The sequence below is a fragment of the Phascolarctos cinereus genome, unplaced genomic scaffold (assembly GCF_003287225.1).
Source record: "Phascolarctos cinereus isolate Bilbo 61053 unplaced genomic scaffold, phaCin_HiC Scaffold_5;HRSCAF=322, whole genome shotgun sequence".
Lineage (NCBI taxonomy): Eukaryota > Metazoa > Chordata > Mammalia > Diprotodontia > Phascolarctidae > Phascolarctos > Phascolarctos cinereus.
This window is the reverse complement of record NW_027555958.1, coordinates 98207185-98227105: the sequence shown is the minus strand read 5'-3', so window position 1 is coordinate 98227105 and position 19921 is coordinate 98207185. Positions and strand designations below refer to the sequence as shown.

General features: G+C 37.6%; 1 protein-coding gene across 1 annotated transcript in view; it reads right to left on the bottom strand.

Annotated features, from left to right (window-relative positions):
• Window positions 1-2962: 2962 nt before the first annotated feature.
• The window catches only part of CNKSR3 (CNKSR family member 3), a 106093-nt gene continuing 89134 nt past the window's right edge, over window positions 2963-19921 (bottom strand). Inside the window, exons 9-14 of the mRNA XM_020986645.2 lie at window positions 12975-13043; window positions 12152-12298; window positions 8921-9045; window positions 6264-6472; window positions 5676-5765; window positions 2963-4371 (exon numbers count right to left, since the gene is read on the bottom strand). Coding sequence (XP_020842304.1) covers window positions 4073-4371; window positions 5676-5765; window positions 6264-6472; window positions 8921-9045; window positions 12152-12298; window positions 12975-13043 — 939 coding nt within the window. The 3' untranslated portion in view covers window positions 2963-4072. The remainder of the gene's footprint in view (window positions 4372-5675; window positions 5766-6263; window positions 6473-8920; window positions 9046-12151; window positions 12299-12974; window positions 13044-19921) is intronic.

Genomic DNA, 19921 nt, shown 5'->3' with positions numbered 1-19921 from the left:
AACACCTAGGAAATTAGCAAACATAACAAAAACTGAGAAGTCAATGGTGGAAGGGTTGTCAGAAGACAGGCCCACAAATACACTTCCAGTACAGCCATGAATTCATTCAATAGTTCAAGATATCAATTTGGAATTTTGCACTCATGTCCAAAGCACTTGACCCGATGAGCCTATTCTTCGACATATAGCCAAAGGTAGTCAAAGACAAAAATGAGAGTCCAATGTATTTCAAAATAGTCATAACATCACTGTTTGTGTGTTAATAAATATCTAGAAACAAAGTAGATGGTACCAAATCTCAAAGTACACTACAGAACCTTAATCATCAAAACTATCTGCTAATGATTGAAAACCAGAAAAGTCAATTAGTGGAACTGATTAGGTACATGAGATCTGGACGTAATAAAGCATATTAGTAGGCTTAAGTTCCACAAACCCAAAGAATTCAACTACAGGGATGAGAACTATTGGACAAAAATGCTGGGAACACTGTAAAGCAGTCTGGCAGAAATTATATTTGGGTCATCTCATATCTTGTAACACAATTAGCTCCAGAGAGATCTAAGATCTAGATATAATAGCAAAAGCAGAATAGGAGGGAAGAAGAGACCTTTTATAACTAAGGAAAGGGAGAGCAATTTTATGAAACAAAGAATAGAGAGGATGACAGAAAATAAAGTGGTGAATTCTGAGTGTAGAAAATTGAAAAGTTCCTATGCAAATAAAATCAATGCCTTTAAAATTAGAAGGGAATATATTCACTGAAAAATAATTTGCAAAAAAATTTCTTTATAATGGCCTCATATCCCCACTTCTAGATCTATATCCCAAAGTCATCAAGAAAAAGGGAAAAGGGCCTATTTGCCCAAAAACATTTACAGTAGTTCTCTTTGTGGTAGCTAGGAATTAGAATTCGAGAGAAGGCCCATCAATTGGGGAATAGTTAAACAAGCTGTGGTATATGGTTGTGATGGAATATTATTGTGCTATAAGAAATGACAAAGCAGAATGATTTCAGAAAAACCTGGAAAGACATGAACTGATGCAAAGTGAAGTGAACAGAACCAGGAGAACATTGTACACAGTAACAGCAACATTGTAGAATGAAGAACTGTGAATGACTTAGCTATTCTCAGCAATACAACGATCCAAGACAATGCCAAAAGACTAATGATGAAGCATACTATCTGCCTCCAGAGAAAGAACTGATACGGTCTGAATATGGACTGAAATGTGCCATTTTTCACTTTCTTAATATCTTTCACTCATTCATTCTTTTTTTTTTAAATTCAAGTCTTCTTATACAAAGAACTAATATGGAAATGCTTCACATGACTGCCCATGTGTAAACTATATCAGATTACCTGCCGTCTGGGGGCGGGGTGAAAAAGGCAGGGACGGATAGAATTTGAAACTCAAAACTTTTAAAAACGTTAAAAAAATTTTTTAACATGTAATTGGGGAAAAATTTAAACACTATATATATAAAAAAATAAAGGCCTGGTATCTAAGAATTAAAGATTTTTATAACTACCTGAGAATAAGAGCCATTACTCAATAGATAAATGATCAAAAGATATGAACAGAGAGGTCTTAAAAAAAGAAAAGTTATCATGCAACTACATGACAAAATGTTCCAAATCACCAATAAGAGAATTACAATAAGTTCTTCCCATTAAATTGCAAAAGATGACCACAAAAAGGAAAATGACATTTGTTGGAGGGAAAGTGGAAAGACAAGCACGCTGATGCACTATTGGTGAAGCTGTGAATCAACCCAGCTATTTTGGACAGAAATTTGGAACTATTTTGTTGTAGGAGCAATTTCCTAAACCCTCACCCCACAATGCAAGTTAGGTTAGTTTTGCTATTTTGTTGGAGGTTTTCCCCCCCCTTTTCCTTAAAGGGCAATAAAGCTGTCCCCAGTATTTGACTAACCCAGAAAGCTAAGATTCGGGCAGCATACCTACTCTTAACAAATTTTCTTAGTAACTTCTAGCCACATTGGCAAGGCATAACTTTCTGGACACATAAGTACATAAAAAAAGCCATCCCACTTGGAGTTAGAACCCTTTAGACTGGCTGAGTATCCAAAGACAACACAAATTACCACTCCCTACCCTGCTGTCCAAATATATTTATATGAAAATGGCAGAGGGTGGGCGTAAGGGGTTCTCATCTACCCAAACTAAGCAACAGATATCCTTTCTATGTTATGAATAAGTTAACTTTTTCTGATTGTTTGAAGGCCATACTGGTGTTTCATTTTGTTCCAAGTCTGAATCTGAACAGGCCTGAGTCAGGCCTACCCCAACATTTGACTCAGTAATGCTACTGGGCAGGGTGCATGCACACACAAACACACACACACACACACACACACACACACACACACACACACACACACACACACCCAACGAGGTTAAATAAAAAGGGAAAAGACATAAGTACAAACATTTTAGCATCACTTTTGGTTGTGAAAATGGCCTGCAAACAGACAGTTGTCCATAAACTGGGAAATAGCTTTTCCAAAGATTTTTGCAATTTTTAAAAAAGAGTTGCTTTTTATTAGAGATTCAAATGATTAAATGATAGAACTTGAAGAAGGATAATAATAAAATAAGAAACTTCCAAGCATTGAGGTGGGAAAACATGGAGAAAGAACCTTTGACAGAAATAGCTTCCATAAACAGGCTAGCTAGCTTGGCCTGAGTCACCTCTCCTAAACTGTCCTTTTTATTTCTGCAGGGACTTTTCCTCTTCTGAATCCATGTTTTGGGTTTTTCCCCCTCAATACTCCTTATGTTGATTACCTCTTCCCATCCCACACTCCACCAAGAATTCTCACATAAATGAAAGGCTGTCAGAAATCTTGGGAGTCTGAAAATCTGCCCATTTTAGTAAAGTTTTGGCTTTGGCTAATTTATACATGGCGCAGTAATAGAAACATACCAACTACACATTTGATAAGGGTAAGAAAAATATACAACTATATTTAAGCACTTAAATTAACACAATAAGACTTTTTCCGTCTAATAAAATATCATACATTCATTTAAACACAATTTATATCCTAACACTTTTATGACTTTTTCCCCCAAATACCAGATGCTACTTGAAAATCATTGACCATTAGAATTTCCAAGGTATCTTTGAATAACAAAATTTTGACAAAGGGTTCTTTCCTAGGATATAGACACTTAACAGTTCAAAATGCAAACTGCTGAGTCACTCATAAGCCTAAAGACCAGTTGCTTTACTTTTCTGAAAGATGCTTTGGTTACCAGCAAATCAATCTTATAGCTTTTTTATCCCCTTTAAAGACAGTACATGCTAACATGACCAAAAGCTGCACAAAAAACCACTGAAGGATGATGTATTTCTTGCATGTGTAGTAAACCATATCTAATGGGTGCTTGTATGCTCCAGAATTAAATGACCTACAATGAAATTTCCACCAAAAGGGGAACGACCAAGTGTAACAAATTCCCCAACATTATTCTCTGCTTTCAAAGAAAACAAAAAAACATTTCCCAGACTTGCAGTTTCCAAGTCAAAGCTGCTATACTATTCAACTGTAGAACACAGCTTTTTCCACAAAGAACATGGTGTTTTCCCCCACTGGATCTTTGAAGCCATGGAGCTAAGCCCCACACCCAAAATAATATCTCCACGACCACAGGGCTTCCCATCGTTACAATCACAAAAAAATAAGTACAAATGGTGCCACCCACCAACAAAGTCCCTTTATCTGTTCCTGTATCAAAATATCACGCTGACTTTCAGTTCGGAGCTGTCTTCGGCTGCTAACCAAAATCTTCTTGCTTGATGGCGATATACTTCTGAATTCTGTTTTCTCCTCCTCTTCTGCCCACCACCATGACACCTACCAAATTCATTCCTGTCCAGTTACTCCAAAACTTGCTTTCAAAATAAAATAAAATTACAACAAAATAAAATAAACAAGAAGGTCACTACATAATACTGTAGGTCAAAGTACAAAGAGGTCAGCTGAGGAACAAAGGCACTTAGTAACAGAAGATGGTGACGGAGTCCAGGAGAAAGGCAAATCTCAGTGAGTCAACAATTTAAGCCTAGTGATCCAGCTGACCAGTAGTGATGGTTCTGTGGAAGAAGATTTTTTGGATGATGAAACGGAGTTCTTTTTGTTCCCTTCCTCCTGAAAGGGAATGGTGGCACTGTTGTGAAGATCCGAATTGATGAAGCACCTGCTGCCTCGTATGTAGTCTGCACCCCGGACTAGATGTCTGTCAGTCATAGGCCGGGAAAAACGATGCCGTGAGGAGGAGCTTTCTTCGATGATGGGGGGTATCCTCTCATTACTGAAATACCTGCAGAGGGCATCTTCACCTGTTTTAATATAGTCAGAATAATCTGGATGAATATTCAGACTGACAACTCAAAACCCACCTCGAAATTCTTATAAGCACTCACTCGTCAATATGACCTTCTGATATACAGTCTTCAATTATTTTATTCTTTCTGCTTTTTCAGCGTTCTACCCTTTATGTTGTCAACTAGACTGCAAGCTCCTTAAGGTCGTATTTATTTTACCAGCATCTAGCACACTGTAGGCACTCAATAATATCTACTGGTTCATTTTGATTTTCCAATGTCAACAATTCGCAAAATGGTGAGAGGGAACATTATTGAGATCTAGGTTCTCTCCACCGTTCTCTTTGTTACATGTTATACTCCTGACATGTATGCTAATCAGCAGTTAAGTAAAGGAGACAACCTCTGCCAAGTTGGCAAGACATCCTTAAAACTGCTGATGAGCTCCAGAAAATTTTAATGTGTCGTATCAAGTCAAATATAGGCTGTACCCCCCAAAATGAAATTAAACTTAACGAGTTTATTAATGGATTATTTTAAACATCTGTACATATATTTGTCTTCTCTCAGATTTGATATGGATAGATTTAGGGAGGGACAGGAGGGCAGCGAGGCCTATGTTTATGACAGATAGAGCAAATTGGAATTGCACACATGTATAATCTTCACACTTCAGATCACTTTATTTTAGCTGAATGACATTTCTGAATTTTAGACAGAAATGATAATTACAATCACTAAGAGTCAAAGAAAGCTAGGGATTTATTCCAATATCATAAGGAAAGACCGTAGATATACACACAGAAACGCAGTTGTGTAATACTACAAAACAAAAAGGCAAATCAGGGGAAATGAGGACAAAACTGTAGCACACTGACACTACAAGGCATACTAACATATGTGAACTATTTTCAATAAATTCATTCAAATGACTGTGGAATACCAATTAACTACATGTTTATCCCCCAACTACAACCCGATGGATCATAGATCCAGAGCTGGTAGGGACCTCAGAAACCATAAGGTTCAATTCCCTGATTTTATGGTCGACTTGCTTAACATCACAAAGGTTATTAAAAAGTGGCTATAGGACCTCACAGATAGGCTCACATCTGGAAAAAGAGGCCAGGATCAGGGAAATTCTAGATCCAACATGAAGTTAGAAAGGACAAATGGCACAGAGCAAAACTGGGGTGTAGAAACTAAATCTCACTCACTCTCAAAGAATCTCTGCTCTATGTTTAAATAAACACTCCTACTTCTCAGACGAGGGCTACTGAGAATTCCCTGGGTTTGTATGAAAATAAAATACAACTTGCCTTTTCTTCCATGTCCTCGGGGTCTGGCATACGGGTCCACAATTCCCACCCAGTTTCCATCTGCAGGCATTGACAACGGCCGGGGCTTCCCTATAAAGGCAAGAGAAGGAAGATGACAAGGCATGCATGTTTACACTTAATAGAAATTTTCCGGAACACCAAGCAGTCATTCCACTCATAATGCCACAAGTATTTAAGCAGTAGCAATAACACTTGAAGAATATGGAAAGTATTCCAAAGCATTCTGTTTATAAGGCAAGCAATTAGACAAGGGGCACGAAGAATGACAGGCTACATGTCTACAGAACATAATGACCCAAAACTTTAAAAGGCATGTACTAAAAGCTAAAAGTGTAATCTGATCTCATCCAGCTGGGCTTTGATACTCATCAAGAGTAATGACAGAACAAGGTTTCACTTTAGAGAGATGAATACATGGTTTCGTACTGAGATTTTCATTGAAGTTTACGTTCTCCTCAGATTACCCCCAAGAGGGTGCCAAATTCAACCAGCATTTCCAAATAAGGAAGGGGGAGGGGAAGAGGAATAAGTAAAAGACCAAACAACAGAAAACATCCATAAACTCACCATAAGACTGTGTTTTCTCTCTCATCTTTGTGGGCAGAGCATTAGCTTCCACTGAATAGCCAGGCAACTGATCTGAATCAGCGATAGTAAATCTTCGCCTTCGACTTTCCTGGTCTAAGAAGGAATTGGGGGACTCTGAACCCTTCGAACTTGGCAGTGGCTGTTTACATTTACTGAGGCCTCCGTAAACAAAACTCCCCTTCTCATCCCTGAAAATTCACAACCAACAATTATATTAATTCAAAATGGTCCCTTAACATGGCATTAAAATGAAATAATCATTGTACCTGGTGTCACTTTCAAGAGGAACTGCATATAGTTACTATTCATCTATGGAGGAAAGTCCTGAATTTAGAATCTGAAGACCTGGATCCAAATCCTGGTTTTGGCACTTATTATTTGTGTGACTTTAGGCAGGTCACTGAGTCTCTTTGGGTTTCAGTTTCCTTATCTGTAAAATAATTAATAACATCTAAAAGCCCTCCCCTCTCTAAGTCTATGTTCCAATTAGGAAGAGGGAAAAAGACTCAATAGGTTTTGAGATGTGTTCACTGAAGTTTGTCCTCATATATTTAGGTGCTGCATCCTGTTTCCTAGGAGCACATAATAAGCTCCTTAAAAGCAGAAAGTGGATCACTTTGGTCTTTGTGTTACCAGTGCCTAGAACATAGCAGGTACTTTAAAAAATACATGCTTATTGAAATGAATTGAAGAAAACAACCATTTCATACCAACAGTGTCTCTGAAAATAAACACAAATCCCCTGAAATCTCAATATTATCACGTCCCTTTCAAAGAAATGTAAAATGAAATATTTTTATATGTTTCAAAATTATACAAATATATAGCTCTAAAGAGGTCACAGAGGCAACTTTAAACTACAGGGTCTCTGCTGTGTTAGAAGAGTCGGCTAATAACTACAAAATCACATCAGGACAGAAGTTAAGAATGTAATCTCTTGAATCACTTTTCCCATGCCAAGAGAAAGATTCCTGCCAAGATCTAAGGGGGAGAGAATATTCTGCGCATGACAGATTTGCATGTGTATCTATCTATCTATCTATCTATCTATGTCTCTCTCTCTCTCTCTCTCTCTCTCTCTCTCTCTCTCTCTCTCTCTCTATCTATATATATATATATATATATATATATGTATATATATATATACACATATATATATATATATGTATATATATATATACACATATATATATATATACACACATATATATATACACACACATGAATTCTCCGTGTGTGTGTATATCTACATACACATATAATATATACATGTAGACACATGTATACATTAACTAAAATCTAACTATATGTACACATACCAGATAGCATAAAGAAGTCTTTATTCTAATAAGAGAAAGTGTGACTATTTCCAGAAGTCAGTACCAATACTGATAAAGGTTAAAACACTTCAGCTGGCTTATAAAAGGCTGTATAGCTTCTGTAGGTAGATTTGTATTAAGTGATTTCTATTAACAAAGCCTATTAGATAAATGCAAAAAGTATTGGAACAAATAACTGATCTGCCTGAATCACTTAAGAAGTTTTGATATGCATAAATAACCCACTTGAGTGTTCCTCTGTGCACCAGGAATGCCCTCTACCTCCCCACCTCCTGTGAATCCCTCACCTCTTTTAAAGTATAACCTAGAACTCATCTATCTGAAAAATCTTCTACGAACAACCCCAGCTAACTTTATTTTTCCCTGCTAGTCTATGCCTCCTTCTGAAGTTGGATGCCACGTTGCTTTGAAAAGGGCTCCTTTGATCGAGTTTGTATGGTTTCTCCAACTAGTCTCAAAATTCCATTTTCTTTGACTTCTTCCTCCATATCAGCAGACTTCTCTCCCTATACTTGCATTTTACCACATGCATTACCATGTAGGGATGATGGTTCTTGAAAGCCACCTAAGTCCCAGTAATGGAGTTGATTATGCAGGAAAACCATGGCTAACATGAGATTTTAAATACATGGTAGATTGGAGATTGTTTTTCTATGTAATTTTATGTCATTGTTGTATTTCTATGATATACAGAGAGCAATGGAGGTGCCTTCTAATCCTAACAATTTCTTTTCTCTAAATAGCTCATAAGAACTTAGAAGGAAAGTTAGAAGAGGTCTTTCTTTTCTATGATTAGGCAGGTAACACTACAGTGAGTTTATTTTCTCCTTGAAATATAAGACTTTCAAAAGGTACAGAATGTCATTGTTGACCCAAATTTAATATTGCCTTCTTATTAGAGTATGCACTGTACTCTATTACTACCACATTTCTCTATTTTGGAATAATTATTTAAGATGAATTTTATTATCGAAGATGAAGAAGTGAATACATCTGATTATGCCCAGATTTTATACCTTATCTCATATCCTCAAACTTCAAAATATGTTTGGTCAAACCCATATTCATTATCAATCTGAAATTTTCTACACTAGCCATGAGGGAGGAGGGAACATTAAGAAACTTATGAATAGGATATTACCTTTCTTTCTCCAACTTAATTATTTATGCTGATAATGCTTTCAAAATTCAATCCTACCAAAATACATGTAATATGTGCCATTCAAAACTTTGTTGTCATTAAAAATCCACAGTGAAAAGGAGCTTTGTGTATCCAAAACATGACTACTTGCATACCGGGGAGAGTAGGGGACAGCTGGTGGTGGAGGGATATAAAGATCCAGAATGGCTGATTTCTCTTTCTTCAGTGAGGTGTCCATGGTACTTTCTGGGGACTGGGTGGTAGTAGGTGGAGGAGAGGTCTGAAACAAAAACATTCCAATGATGCAGACAATATAAGGAGAATACTGGTTCTCTAAGCAATCATCTCTACTTCCTCCTCCCCCCAAATCTGCTCGGTCCTGACACTCCCCAACATTCTCAAAGGGGACAGGGTCAGCTGGTATGTTTTACTACCATAACCAAAACTCTCAATTGTACATGGAGCTCGGGCGTTTTTACAAAGATATTACCATCTTTAAATGTAATTCTTGGTCCACAAGAGTCCCTCTACAATTCAAAAAACATATGTCTAAGACTTTTAATCTCAGAATTGAAGAGGCCTTCAAGAAAATCTAGACTAACTCATACGTGAACAAGAACTTCATCTAAATACAACATCTTCAACAAATAGCCATCATTGTCTTTGCTGGAAAACTTCCAGAAAAGGAGAACTCACTATCTCCCAAAGTAGATCACTCCACTTATGGATGTCTCCAGTTAACTGGAAGTTTTTCCTGACCGCATGCCTAAATACATATCTTTTTCAATGTCCACTCCATTGTTCCTTATTCTGCCCTCTGGCACCAATCAGAGCAAGTCCAATTCTGAGGAAAAGTCCTTCAATCACTCGAATACAGCTTTCATGTCCTCTAAATTTTCTCTTTCCTTGCTAAAGATTCCAAGGCTCTTCCATCACCATGTGACATAGTTTTCCTTCTCTGAATGATCTCTAGCTCACCAATGTCCAACTTGAAATGTTGAACCACGGTGTATTTTTAGTTTTATTATTTTGAAATTAGTATGAGCTCAAAGAACACTAAAAAATTCCACTGAGTTCAATGAAATCAGCCACCTTGTCTATTTGGAATTTAACAGCACTTTTTTGTGAATGAGGAAAGAAGAGCCAGGTAGTTGATGGCAGTGGTAAATGAAACGAACAAACATTCAAGTGCTTGTAATGTGTAAGACGTTGTTTTAGACATGGTCCCTGCCTCTGAACTTACAGTTTAGTGGAAGAGACAAGGCAAATAAGTGAAAGGTTGAGTTAAGATCTACTAACTTAAACTAATAAGAGATTTAAATTTAAATAAAAATTTTCACATTAAATGTCAAACTAATTATACAGACAATAACTGCTAAAAGATTTCCCCAAAAAAGAGAGAAAGGACTGGAATGATAAAGGAAAAACTTTATAATGGAGTAGAATTTAAACTGTGTCCTAAAGGATGTGTAAGTGTTGAACAGACAGAAAAGAGGAGAGGACGTGTAGTTATATAGTTCCATCTTTTAAGGGGTCAAAAGGATTTACTGACAGTATAAGCTAATTTCAGCTCCCCTTTATTCAAGGATGAAACAGAGGCATAGAAAATGACATTTTCCTACCGCCCCCCAAACAATTAGACCACAGAAGGCTATCCCCAAATGTCTGTTCACCTTTGACGAGCTCAATGTCTACAATTGTTTTATAACTATTGAATATCTTGTGGATTTGTTGGAACATTGAGTTAACTGAGAGCTATCTTACTACACTGCCTTAAAAAAAAAATGCTCCAGGTTTGAGACTCTGGATAGTAACATAAATTAGAGGATTGTCATAGAACAACCCCCCCAATAAAAATTCCCCTAGCAGTCTGACTCATTGAAAAGACAAACACATTCAATAGTTATCAACATCTCTGTGACTTTTCTTCAACCAAGAATAAGACTAAGAAACAGTTACTCTTTACTTTGTTCCAGCATATAATTTCAGAAGAGAACTGTTGGGTCCTAGAAAGTCAAAAATGGAATTTCATGGCTTCAGGTAAAGGGAACATATACATAAAAGGAAGCATTTTTTTTAAACCAGGCCTGTGCTTTCATGAATATAGGGAGCTCTAGAGCAAAATTCACTCTATCAGTGCAAAATCAGCATCTGTACTGAGGTCAGCCCTTTATCCACTATGGCATGTTGGCTCTTTACAGAAAGCAAAAGAGGATTAAATGTTATATAAGCGGTAAGTTTTAGAATCACAAGGGCAGGTAAATCAGGAAATTTACTGGGCAGAGAATAAAACAGTAATAACAAGTTTCTAAGCTCCACAGACAAGAAAGAAAGACATATTCTTTAGAGCTAACGGCCCTGAATGAAAAAACAAGTAGCCAATTGCATGTCTCCTTTGAGACACTGCTTCAGTCCTATCTGGTCCAGCCAAACTTTGCAGCTGAAGTCTGGAAGATCTAAGCTCAAATCCTGCCTCAAATCCTTACTACCTGTGTTATCCCAGACAAGCCGCTCAGCCTCTCTCAGATGCAGTTCTCTGGCCCACAAAATGGGGACGATCATAGGGTTTGTTGTGAGGACCAAATGAGATGGCACACGTAAAAGTGCTTCGCAGATGCTGATGTACTTCTACAGAACTGCTAGTTATTGAACTGAATACTATATTAAAGAAGCTCTGAATGGTTCAGAGATTGAAATGTGGACTCTGGGTCCACACCCTGCCTCCACCTCACACTCCCTGGGTGAACTTAGTCAAGCCATGAAACCTCTCAGGGCCTGAATTTCCTCATCTATGAAATAAGAAGGTTGGACTAGATGACCTCTGAAATTTTCAGTTCTATGAAGTTCTCTTCTTAAATTTTTTTTCAGTGAACAAATTTATTTGTTCTTCTATGCCCTCCCTTTTTCCCACCTTGATGGGAGCAGAGTATAAGAATTCGGAGAAGGAAAACAACATGGAAGACAAGGACTTGGTTTCTTAAAAAAAAAAAAAGAATAATATTTGAAAATTAAGGGGGCAGCTAGGTGGCGCAGTGGACAGAGCACTGGCCCTGAAGTCAGGAGGACCTGAGTTCAAATGTGACCTCAGACCAAACACCTGACACTTACTAGCTGTGTGACCCTGGGCAAGTCACTTAACCCCAATTGCCTGCAAACCAAAAAAAAAATTTAATTAAATTAAACAGAATAAGCCCAAGATTCATAATTCATAAGTCTAATATAGAAAAATCATTATGAAAACTAATATCCAAAAATGAAAAAAAAAAATGAATACTGGAGAACACAGGAAGGGGGATGGGGTGGAGAGAAGGCATCTTAGAACCTCCAAGAAAAAGAACCCACTGCCCATTTAGCTTGTTCACAAGCTTCAGGCTAACTCTTGGTACCTGAACAAGGGGTGGCTTCCATCGTAGGTTTTTCAGTGGAGCTGGGGTAAAGTTGAAAGAACCTGTAGGGCGTTTCTTGAGGAGGAGCACCACTCCAGTAGGATTCTCTCGCAACTTCCGCACCAGATTTTTTAGCTGCCATCCCACCTTCAAAAGGGAAGTGGATAGGAAGAGGAGGTAAGACATTTTGATAGGTAATCAAAATTCAGAACCACTATCTGAAGGAGAAATCTGCATACATACACTCTAAAAAATGCTTAATTACAAGATGGTGAAGTGGCAATACAAAATAAATCTGAAAATCCTCAATGACAGTCCATGTATACATACATACATACATACATACATGCGGGCATTTTAAAGGCCGTGTAACAATTTATCATACTAGAGGGTTAGCAAGTCTAACCACCAACATCCGTGGGAACCTTGAGAAAGGTGAAAATGCCTCAGCTACAACTCTTAACATCTCCAAATCTGGTGCCCTGGGGCTCTGAAGCACAGAGGCAAAGTGAAAACCACTAAAAGCCCTAATATTGTCCCAGAATAATTCTTTGAAACAACCAATTTTCTTCCTCTAGAAGTTGGCAAGTCACAGCTACAAAAGGTTACAAGAAGAGTATGCCCAAAAGTAGCTTCAAAAACTAAAGAAGAAATCTAGAACATCTGCTTTTAATACAACTTATGTCTGACAAGTCACTCCTTTAAGGAGAAGTCAACAATAGAGGCAACAACAAGGAAACTGCCCTAGATCCAATTAAGATTCTAGGGGGACATACCAAGATGCTGAAAACAAAACAACATTAAAAGGGTTGTTAAGACTCACCACAGTCTGCTTATTAACTTGAATCACCTCATCACCAGCATGAATCCTCTGAGATTTATCAGCAGGAGACTGGATAAGAACAAATAAGACAATTTATCTAGCTATATTCAGACTATGTGTGTGAGGTTCTACTTATGCCCGCACATGGTTTTCCATGTAGAATATGACTGGTGAACCAACAGTAATTCTATTCACTACTCAAACGCGAGGTTTATAGAGAAATGGCTACAGCTAACTAGCCAGATATCTATATCTATACATCTGCTTATTGTTATCTATCTATATGTAGATTATGTGTGTATGTAAGTATATAGAGATATCTATTTATATAGAGCTATATCCACAGATAGAAATATTTACAGACAGGTCCACAAACATATTAATATCTACCCAACTCAAGGGCCATATTGCTTTGGGATGGTCCAGGATCTGTGATTTCATTGGTATTCCCAGTAAGAAACTCTACCAGCACAATTTAGAGTCTTAACAAGTTGTCTGGGGCCCAATGCTCTATAGTAAGTAATGTCAAAGATACAGCAAAGATAGCACCCAGGTCTCCTGATTCTGAAGCTGCCTCTCTCTCCACTACTTGTAGTGATGGATCATACAATTCTTTAAAAAAAAAAATCATCATTACTCTTGACTCCCTATAAATTCTTACTGGCCTTGCTTAAAGACATTATTCTATAAGGCTGGTTGATTAAAAATCATATTCATTTTAACAGGCTGTTATGAAGGGAAACCATACCCTATGAAGAAGAAAGTTGGAATGTTTAGCCTAGAGAAGAGGAGGAGGTCAGGGAATATGGAATACGACAAGGCCATTACGTGGAAATGCCTTGTTCAAATGAATTTCAGAGGCTAAAACTACATCACATAGTAGAAGTTACAGGTTAACACCTGGATGTCATTCATTTCAGTTGTGGTTGACTCTTCGTAACCCCATTTGGGGTTTTCTTGGCAAAGATACTGCCATTTCCTTTTCCAGCTCATTCTGCGGATGAGGAAACTGAGACAAACAGGGTTAAGTAATTTGCCTGGGGTCACACAGCTAGAAACTGTCTGAAGCCAGATTTGAACTCAGAAAGATGAGTCTTCCTGACTCCAGGCCCAACACTCTACGCACGGGTAGCCTAGCTGCCCTAACAACTGGATACCATAATGTTTTTCCCTGTTAAACTAAGAATTTTATAAGAGCATGGGCAATTTCTTATTACCGATAAGGAAACCGAGGCAAACAAAGTTAAGTAATTTGCCCAGGGTCTCACAGCTAGTGTCTAAGGCCTGATTTTAACTCAGGTCTCCCTGACTTCAGGCCCAGAATTCTGTCTACTGTACCACCTAGCTGTACATAAAATTAATTTTATTGATCACTTTTGTTTTATTGTTCAGCCATTTTTTAAGTTGTGTCTGACTCTGTGACCCCATTTGGAGTTTTCTTGGCAAAGATATCAAAGTGGTTTGCCATTTCCTTCCTTCTCCAGCTCATTTTACAGATGAAGAAACTGAGGTAAACAAGGTTAAGCAATTTAACTGGGATTTATATTTTATATATTGTATATTCTTAGATGAGTACATGTTTCTCCCTTGCTAGAATGCAAGCTTCTTGAGAGCAGGGACTGTTTTGTCTTTGTCTTTTTATCTCCATTGACTAGCACACAGTTGCTTAATAGATGTTTATTTATGAATTAATATCCCAGACATATGCTTCTCCCTCATCCAACAGGTATGGCACTCAACAAGAAGTTAATAAGCAAATGACATTAAAGAGTAGAAATCTTCAGTGATGTATTTTAGGTCCACTACTAAGGTATGCATGACTGCAACAGCTATTTTTGAAAACAGTCAACTCCATACCATAACAACCAGTCATGGCTCACCTGAAAGTCTAGTAATACACACAGGGCACAGCGATGCCAGCCAACAACGAATCTCCTACACAGTGCATTACTCAACAGGACGTAAGCCCTTGGAAAGTCTCTTTTCTCTAGAGGCATTTTTTGCAACTTGTCTACTTATCTAGCAGCCAGTCTTTACTTTCCTGTATTTCACCATCCTTGCATCTGTATTTCCAAGCCTGGTTAGTCAAATCTGGAACGTTTCAAGCAAATTCACAATCTCCCTGTTTGTTGTTCTTTTATTAAATGTAAAGGGAAATTCACAGAAACACAGCTTTGAATGCAGGAGAGATCTGAGAGGTTAGAGTCTACCCTCTCAATTTATAGATGAAAAGACTGAGGGTCAGACAGAATAAGTGACTTTGGAAATTAAGGGAGAATTTGAACTGGGGCCTTCCCTGACTCTGAGTCCAGCTCTTTATCCCTTATGCCATGGTCACTCTCTTATGATTCTGAAAGCAGTTTCAGGGGAATGGGATTTTTCCACTTGAAAATTTATTCAGACTCAAAGGGAGCTTTGTTTGGAGTCTCACATTTCATCCTTTAAATCACACATATATACACACAATAAAAAGATGACTCTGGGCCTCTCAGTAGTAAGGTTATAATGTTTCACATGTTTATCAGAGGTTGAACCTGCTGCCAAGCAGACTTGATAGAGATCTGGGACTAAACAGTTCTGTTCAAGTAATCCAATACAATCAGTTACTGGACCAATAGATGAAAAGTTCCAACCCTGTGAAAACCGAAAGGTAGGAATCCTCTTCCTTCTCAACTATCCCAAACCAACTAAGAATCTGCGTGATTCTCACTCAACTTACTAGATGCTTTGGAGGACCAAGTCAATAGGAACAAAAGACCTAGGTTATCTGGAATAGGTACCAATTTCTAGGGGATGGGTTCAAGGACCATTTCGATACCTTTGTACAAAATACATCCTTCGAGGTGACCCTCCAATGGTGACAGGAGATGGGATTTGCATAGGGATGGCCAAGACTAACCCAAATAAAATCAATATAGCAAGATTTGATAGAAAAACTGGTGAATCTTAGGTTGGTATTTAGCTGAGGAAGAGGCAGGATTGGTGAAAGACACCATCTTATACACTTTCTTCTACAAGTTGTGTTCACTAGGGTTCTAGATAAAAAGCTAATCACTATCTTAAATCATGTTGCTATTTTCTTGTTAAAAAGAGGTTTGTTCAAATCAAAGATAACAACACGGTGAAATATGCCTTACAATATAACTTCGCGTCATAATAAAGCCCAAAGATTTATATGAGAAAACAAAATAAAATAAGCAAAACCAAGGGGAAAAAATAAACACAAGAATTACAATGATGAAATGGAAAGAATAACAACAAAAAATAAAACTCAATGGTGTGTAATTATAATAATCAAACACAGCCCCAAAGGAAAGAGGCGAAAATTGTACTCCCTTCCCTTCTTTGCAAAAGTGGGGGAACACTGCATATATTCTTAGACAAAGATGAGATGTTGGTGATACTTCCTACGTGCCATCTCCCTCTTTTCAGAAGGTGAGCTCCTTGAAAGCAAGCACCATCTTGCTTTTCCATTTGCAACCACAACTTCTTAGCCCACTGCTCTGTATAGTAAGTACTTAATGAATGCTTTTTAATTCATTTAATTTTGTTGAACTGTTTTTCCCCTCTCTTTTTTATTCTTTGTTACAACTGAGACATATATTTGGAAATAATAATGATGATAACAACATTTATATAGCTCCTTAAGGTTTGAAAAATGCTTTATTATCCTTACAGCAACCCCCGAAGGCAGGCATTATTATTATTATCCCCATTACTATTATCCCCACTTTACAGGTTGAAAACCTCAGCAGGAGGTTACATGACTCGCCACATGGCTAGTGTCTAAGGCCAAATTTGAATTCATTACTTCCGTGCTCTATCCGCTATGCCACCTAGCTGCAACATAAAATGAATGACATAGACATTTTAAATATAATAATTGAAGAGATTCATTTTAAGGTTTACAAAGCATTTTCCTAATTTTACAATTGGAGTTGAAAGGGCCCTTAGACAAGATCTAGCCCAACTCTCTAGTTTTACAGATGAGGAAACCAAGGCCCAAAGACTGAGTAATTTGCCTAGATCACACAAGTAGTCAATGAGAGAGACAGGATTTGAATGCATTTAAAAGATGAATGCAGTGCTCTTTCTACTGATCAGGTCAGGTTTCCTCTTACTATCCCACTTTCACAAAGACTACAGTTTGCCTACAGTTATACAACTAATAGGTAATGGAACAACCCACGCTCAAACCCAGGTCCAAATCATTTAAATTTAATTTTTAATTTAATTTAAATTAAAATTTAGCCCAAATCTAGATGGCAATGGCTTTAAGAAGAAATTTTAAAATTCAGTCACTAATTTCACATAGAATTTTCATGATTTATACAAACTATGTATCCTTAGTCAATGAGAAGGGTTAAACTATAGAAATACTCTTGCTTGCTGAATTTTGCAATATCTGTCCAATACTTGCTCTTTTTAGGAAGGCTCTGGACCATCAAGAAATATTCTAGAAGTATATGCATATGATACAAAATAAAACAACCTTTACAACTGTGGTATGTTGTAATGAGCACTGAGGCAAGAGAGAGACCTTGATTCTAGTTCTAGCTTAGACACAAGGTAGCTATGTGACCCTGACCAAATCAAACGAAGGCCCTGGGTCCTTAGTTATAAAATAAGAGCATTAGATTAAATGATCTCTAAGATCTCTTATGCCTCTTAAAATTCTACTTCTGAAATTCAAAACATGCAAGGCACTTAAAAAACCCACATCTAACAGAACTTCCAGAACAAAAGAAATTAACAACATATAAAAACTTTCAGGAAGCAAATAATCATGCTTCTGCTATGATTTCAGACATTTTTCAGTCCTGTCCAACACTTCATAACTCCATTTGGGGTTTTCTTGGCAAAGATAATGACAGACCATTCATAATGGCAGTCCCTTCTCCAACTCATTTTACCGATGAGGAACTGAGGCAAACAGGGTTGGGTGACTTGCCCAGAATCATAGTTACTGAGTATCTGAGACCAGATGTGAACTCAAGAAGATCAGTCTTTCTGACTCCAGGCTCCATATACTGTACCACCAAGCTGCTCTATGTTTTAAGCTGCCCTTCTATTTAATCTAAATGAAGCTTTTTTCACCCAGAGGTCCTCAGGGTTGCCATCATCATTTACTCCATTTCCAGACTTCTCTGTCTCCCTCAAGGGCCCCACTGTCTTCCCACTTGCCCAGTTTGGCAACATTGATGTCATCCTCCATACTTCTCCTAATATAGCCAACCAATTGCTTAATACTATTGATTCTGCCTCCACAACATTTTGACCATCCTCTCTACCCAGATGGCCACTATCCTAACCCAAATCCTTATCAGCTTTATCTGTATTACTGCAATGACCTCATAACTGGGCTCTCTGCTTCAAGTCCCTCACTCCTCCATTCCATCACACATGGAGCTGCTGAAGTAGTATTCCCAAATCACAAGTCTGACCATGTCATTATTCCTCTGCCTGACAGACTTTTATGTGTCCTTATTACCTCTACGATCAAATGCAAATTCCTCTGCTTTTCATTTAAAGCTCTTCACAACCTAGCCTCAACCTACCTTTCCAGCTTGCTATAGTTGGTGGTGCCTCACTTCTAAACTCTCTGTATTTTTTTCATTCTTTTTCTATAATATAAACTTAATAAACATCAATGTGAAAATTTCCAAATCCAAAAAGGGAAGAGGACTGCACGTGAAACAGTGCATTTATTGCATAAAGCTTAGTTTTTTAAGTATATATTAGATTTAACACAGTGGTATGAGTACTATGTTTTCCTGTCTGAATGTCTTTCTGTGCTCTCTTCTATTCATTTTTTGAGGTATTTCACTGATTTTTGTCTTTCTTTTTTATATCACTATCCCTACTCACTAATTTGTTCATTTGCCATATGCTACTATGTGGTACATGTTGTCTCCCTTCAGTAACACATAAGCTCCTTGAGGGCAGAACTGCTTTATTTTTTAATTTTCTATTTCCAGAGCTAAGCACAATGCCTGGAACAAAGTAGGTCCTTAAAGGAAAGAAATGGAATAGTGAAATGGCTACATAGGATGAATGGCTTTCTTTATCCCATGATGTTCTTCACGCTGCCATTATCATTCACTTCTACTATGCTCTAAACTGATACTTCCCTTAGTCCTCTGGCTAGCAAATCTACTTTCTATTACAAGAGACCTGGATTCATATTCTACTTCTGATACCTACCAGTGCATGGCCATGGGCAAATCACTTAACCTCTCTGAGATTTCATCATCTGAAAATGGAGATAATATCTCAAAGTACCTATCTCAGAGAGTTGTGAAGGCTCAAATAAAATAACATCTATAAAACCCTCAGCAAACTTTAAAGCACTAGACAAATGTCAACATTATTATTCACAGTCACCATCTGCTTCCTTCTTCTCCCTGAACTCTCCTCCCTTGATTTCTATGATCTCTCCTTCCACTGTGTCATCTGGAATATACATTCTCTTGTTAAACATCCCTTCCACTCACACTCCCTTCTGCATAATTTTCCTCTCCTCTGGTTTCTGCCTATCCTGCCTATCCAACTGACCACTCCTCTTCAGTCTCCTATGATCTATCATCTCCCCAATCCTGACCCCTGTAAGTGATATCCTATAACTATTACAAGGCTCTAATCCAGAACTTCTCTACAGAGGTGCTCTAGTTTAGTCATCTCATTAGTTCCAATGAATCTGATTATCATCTTTATGCAAATGACCCAAATCTGGATATCCAGCTCTAATATCTCGCCCACAGTCTAGTACTGAATCACTAAGTGATTGCCGGACACCTCCAGATACCTATGTGTCCTATAAACATCTCAAACTCAACATGACTAAAACAGAACTCATCTTCCCCTCTCATCCGAAATCTACCCATTCTCCAAATTTCCCTATTTATTTATTCATTCATTCATTTAATGTTGAAGGTATTAGCATCTTT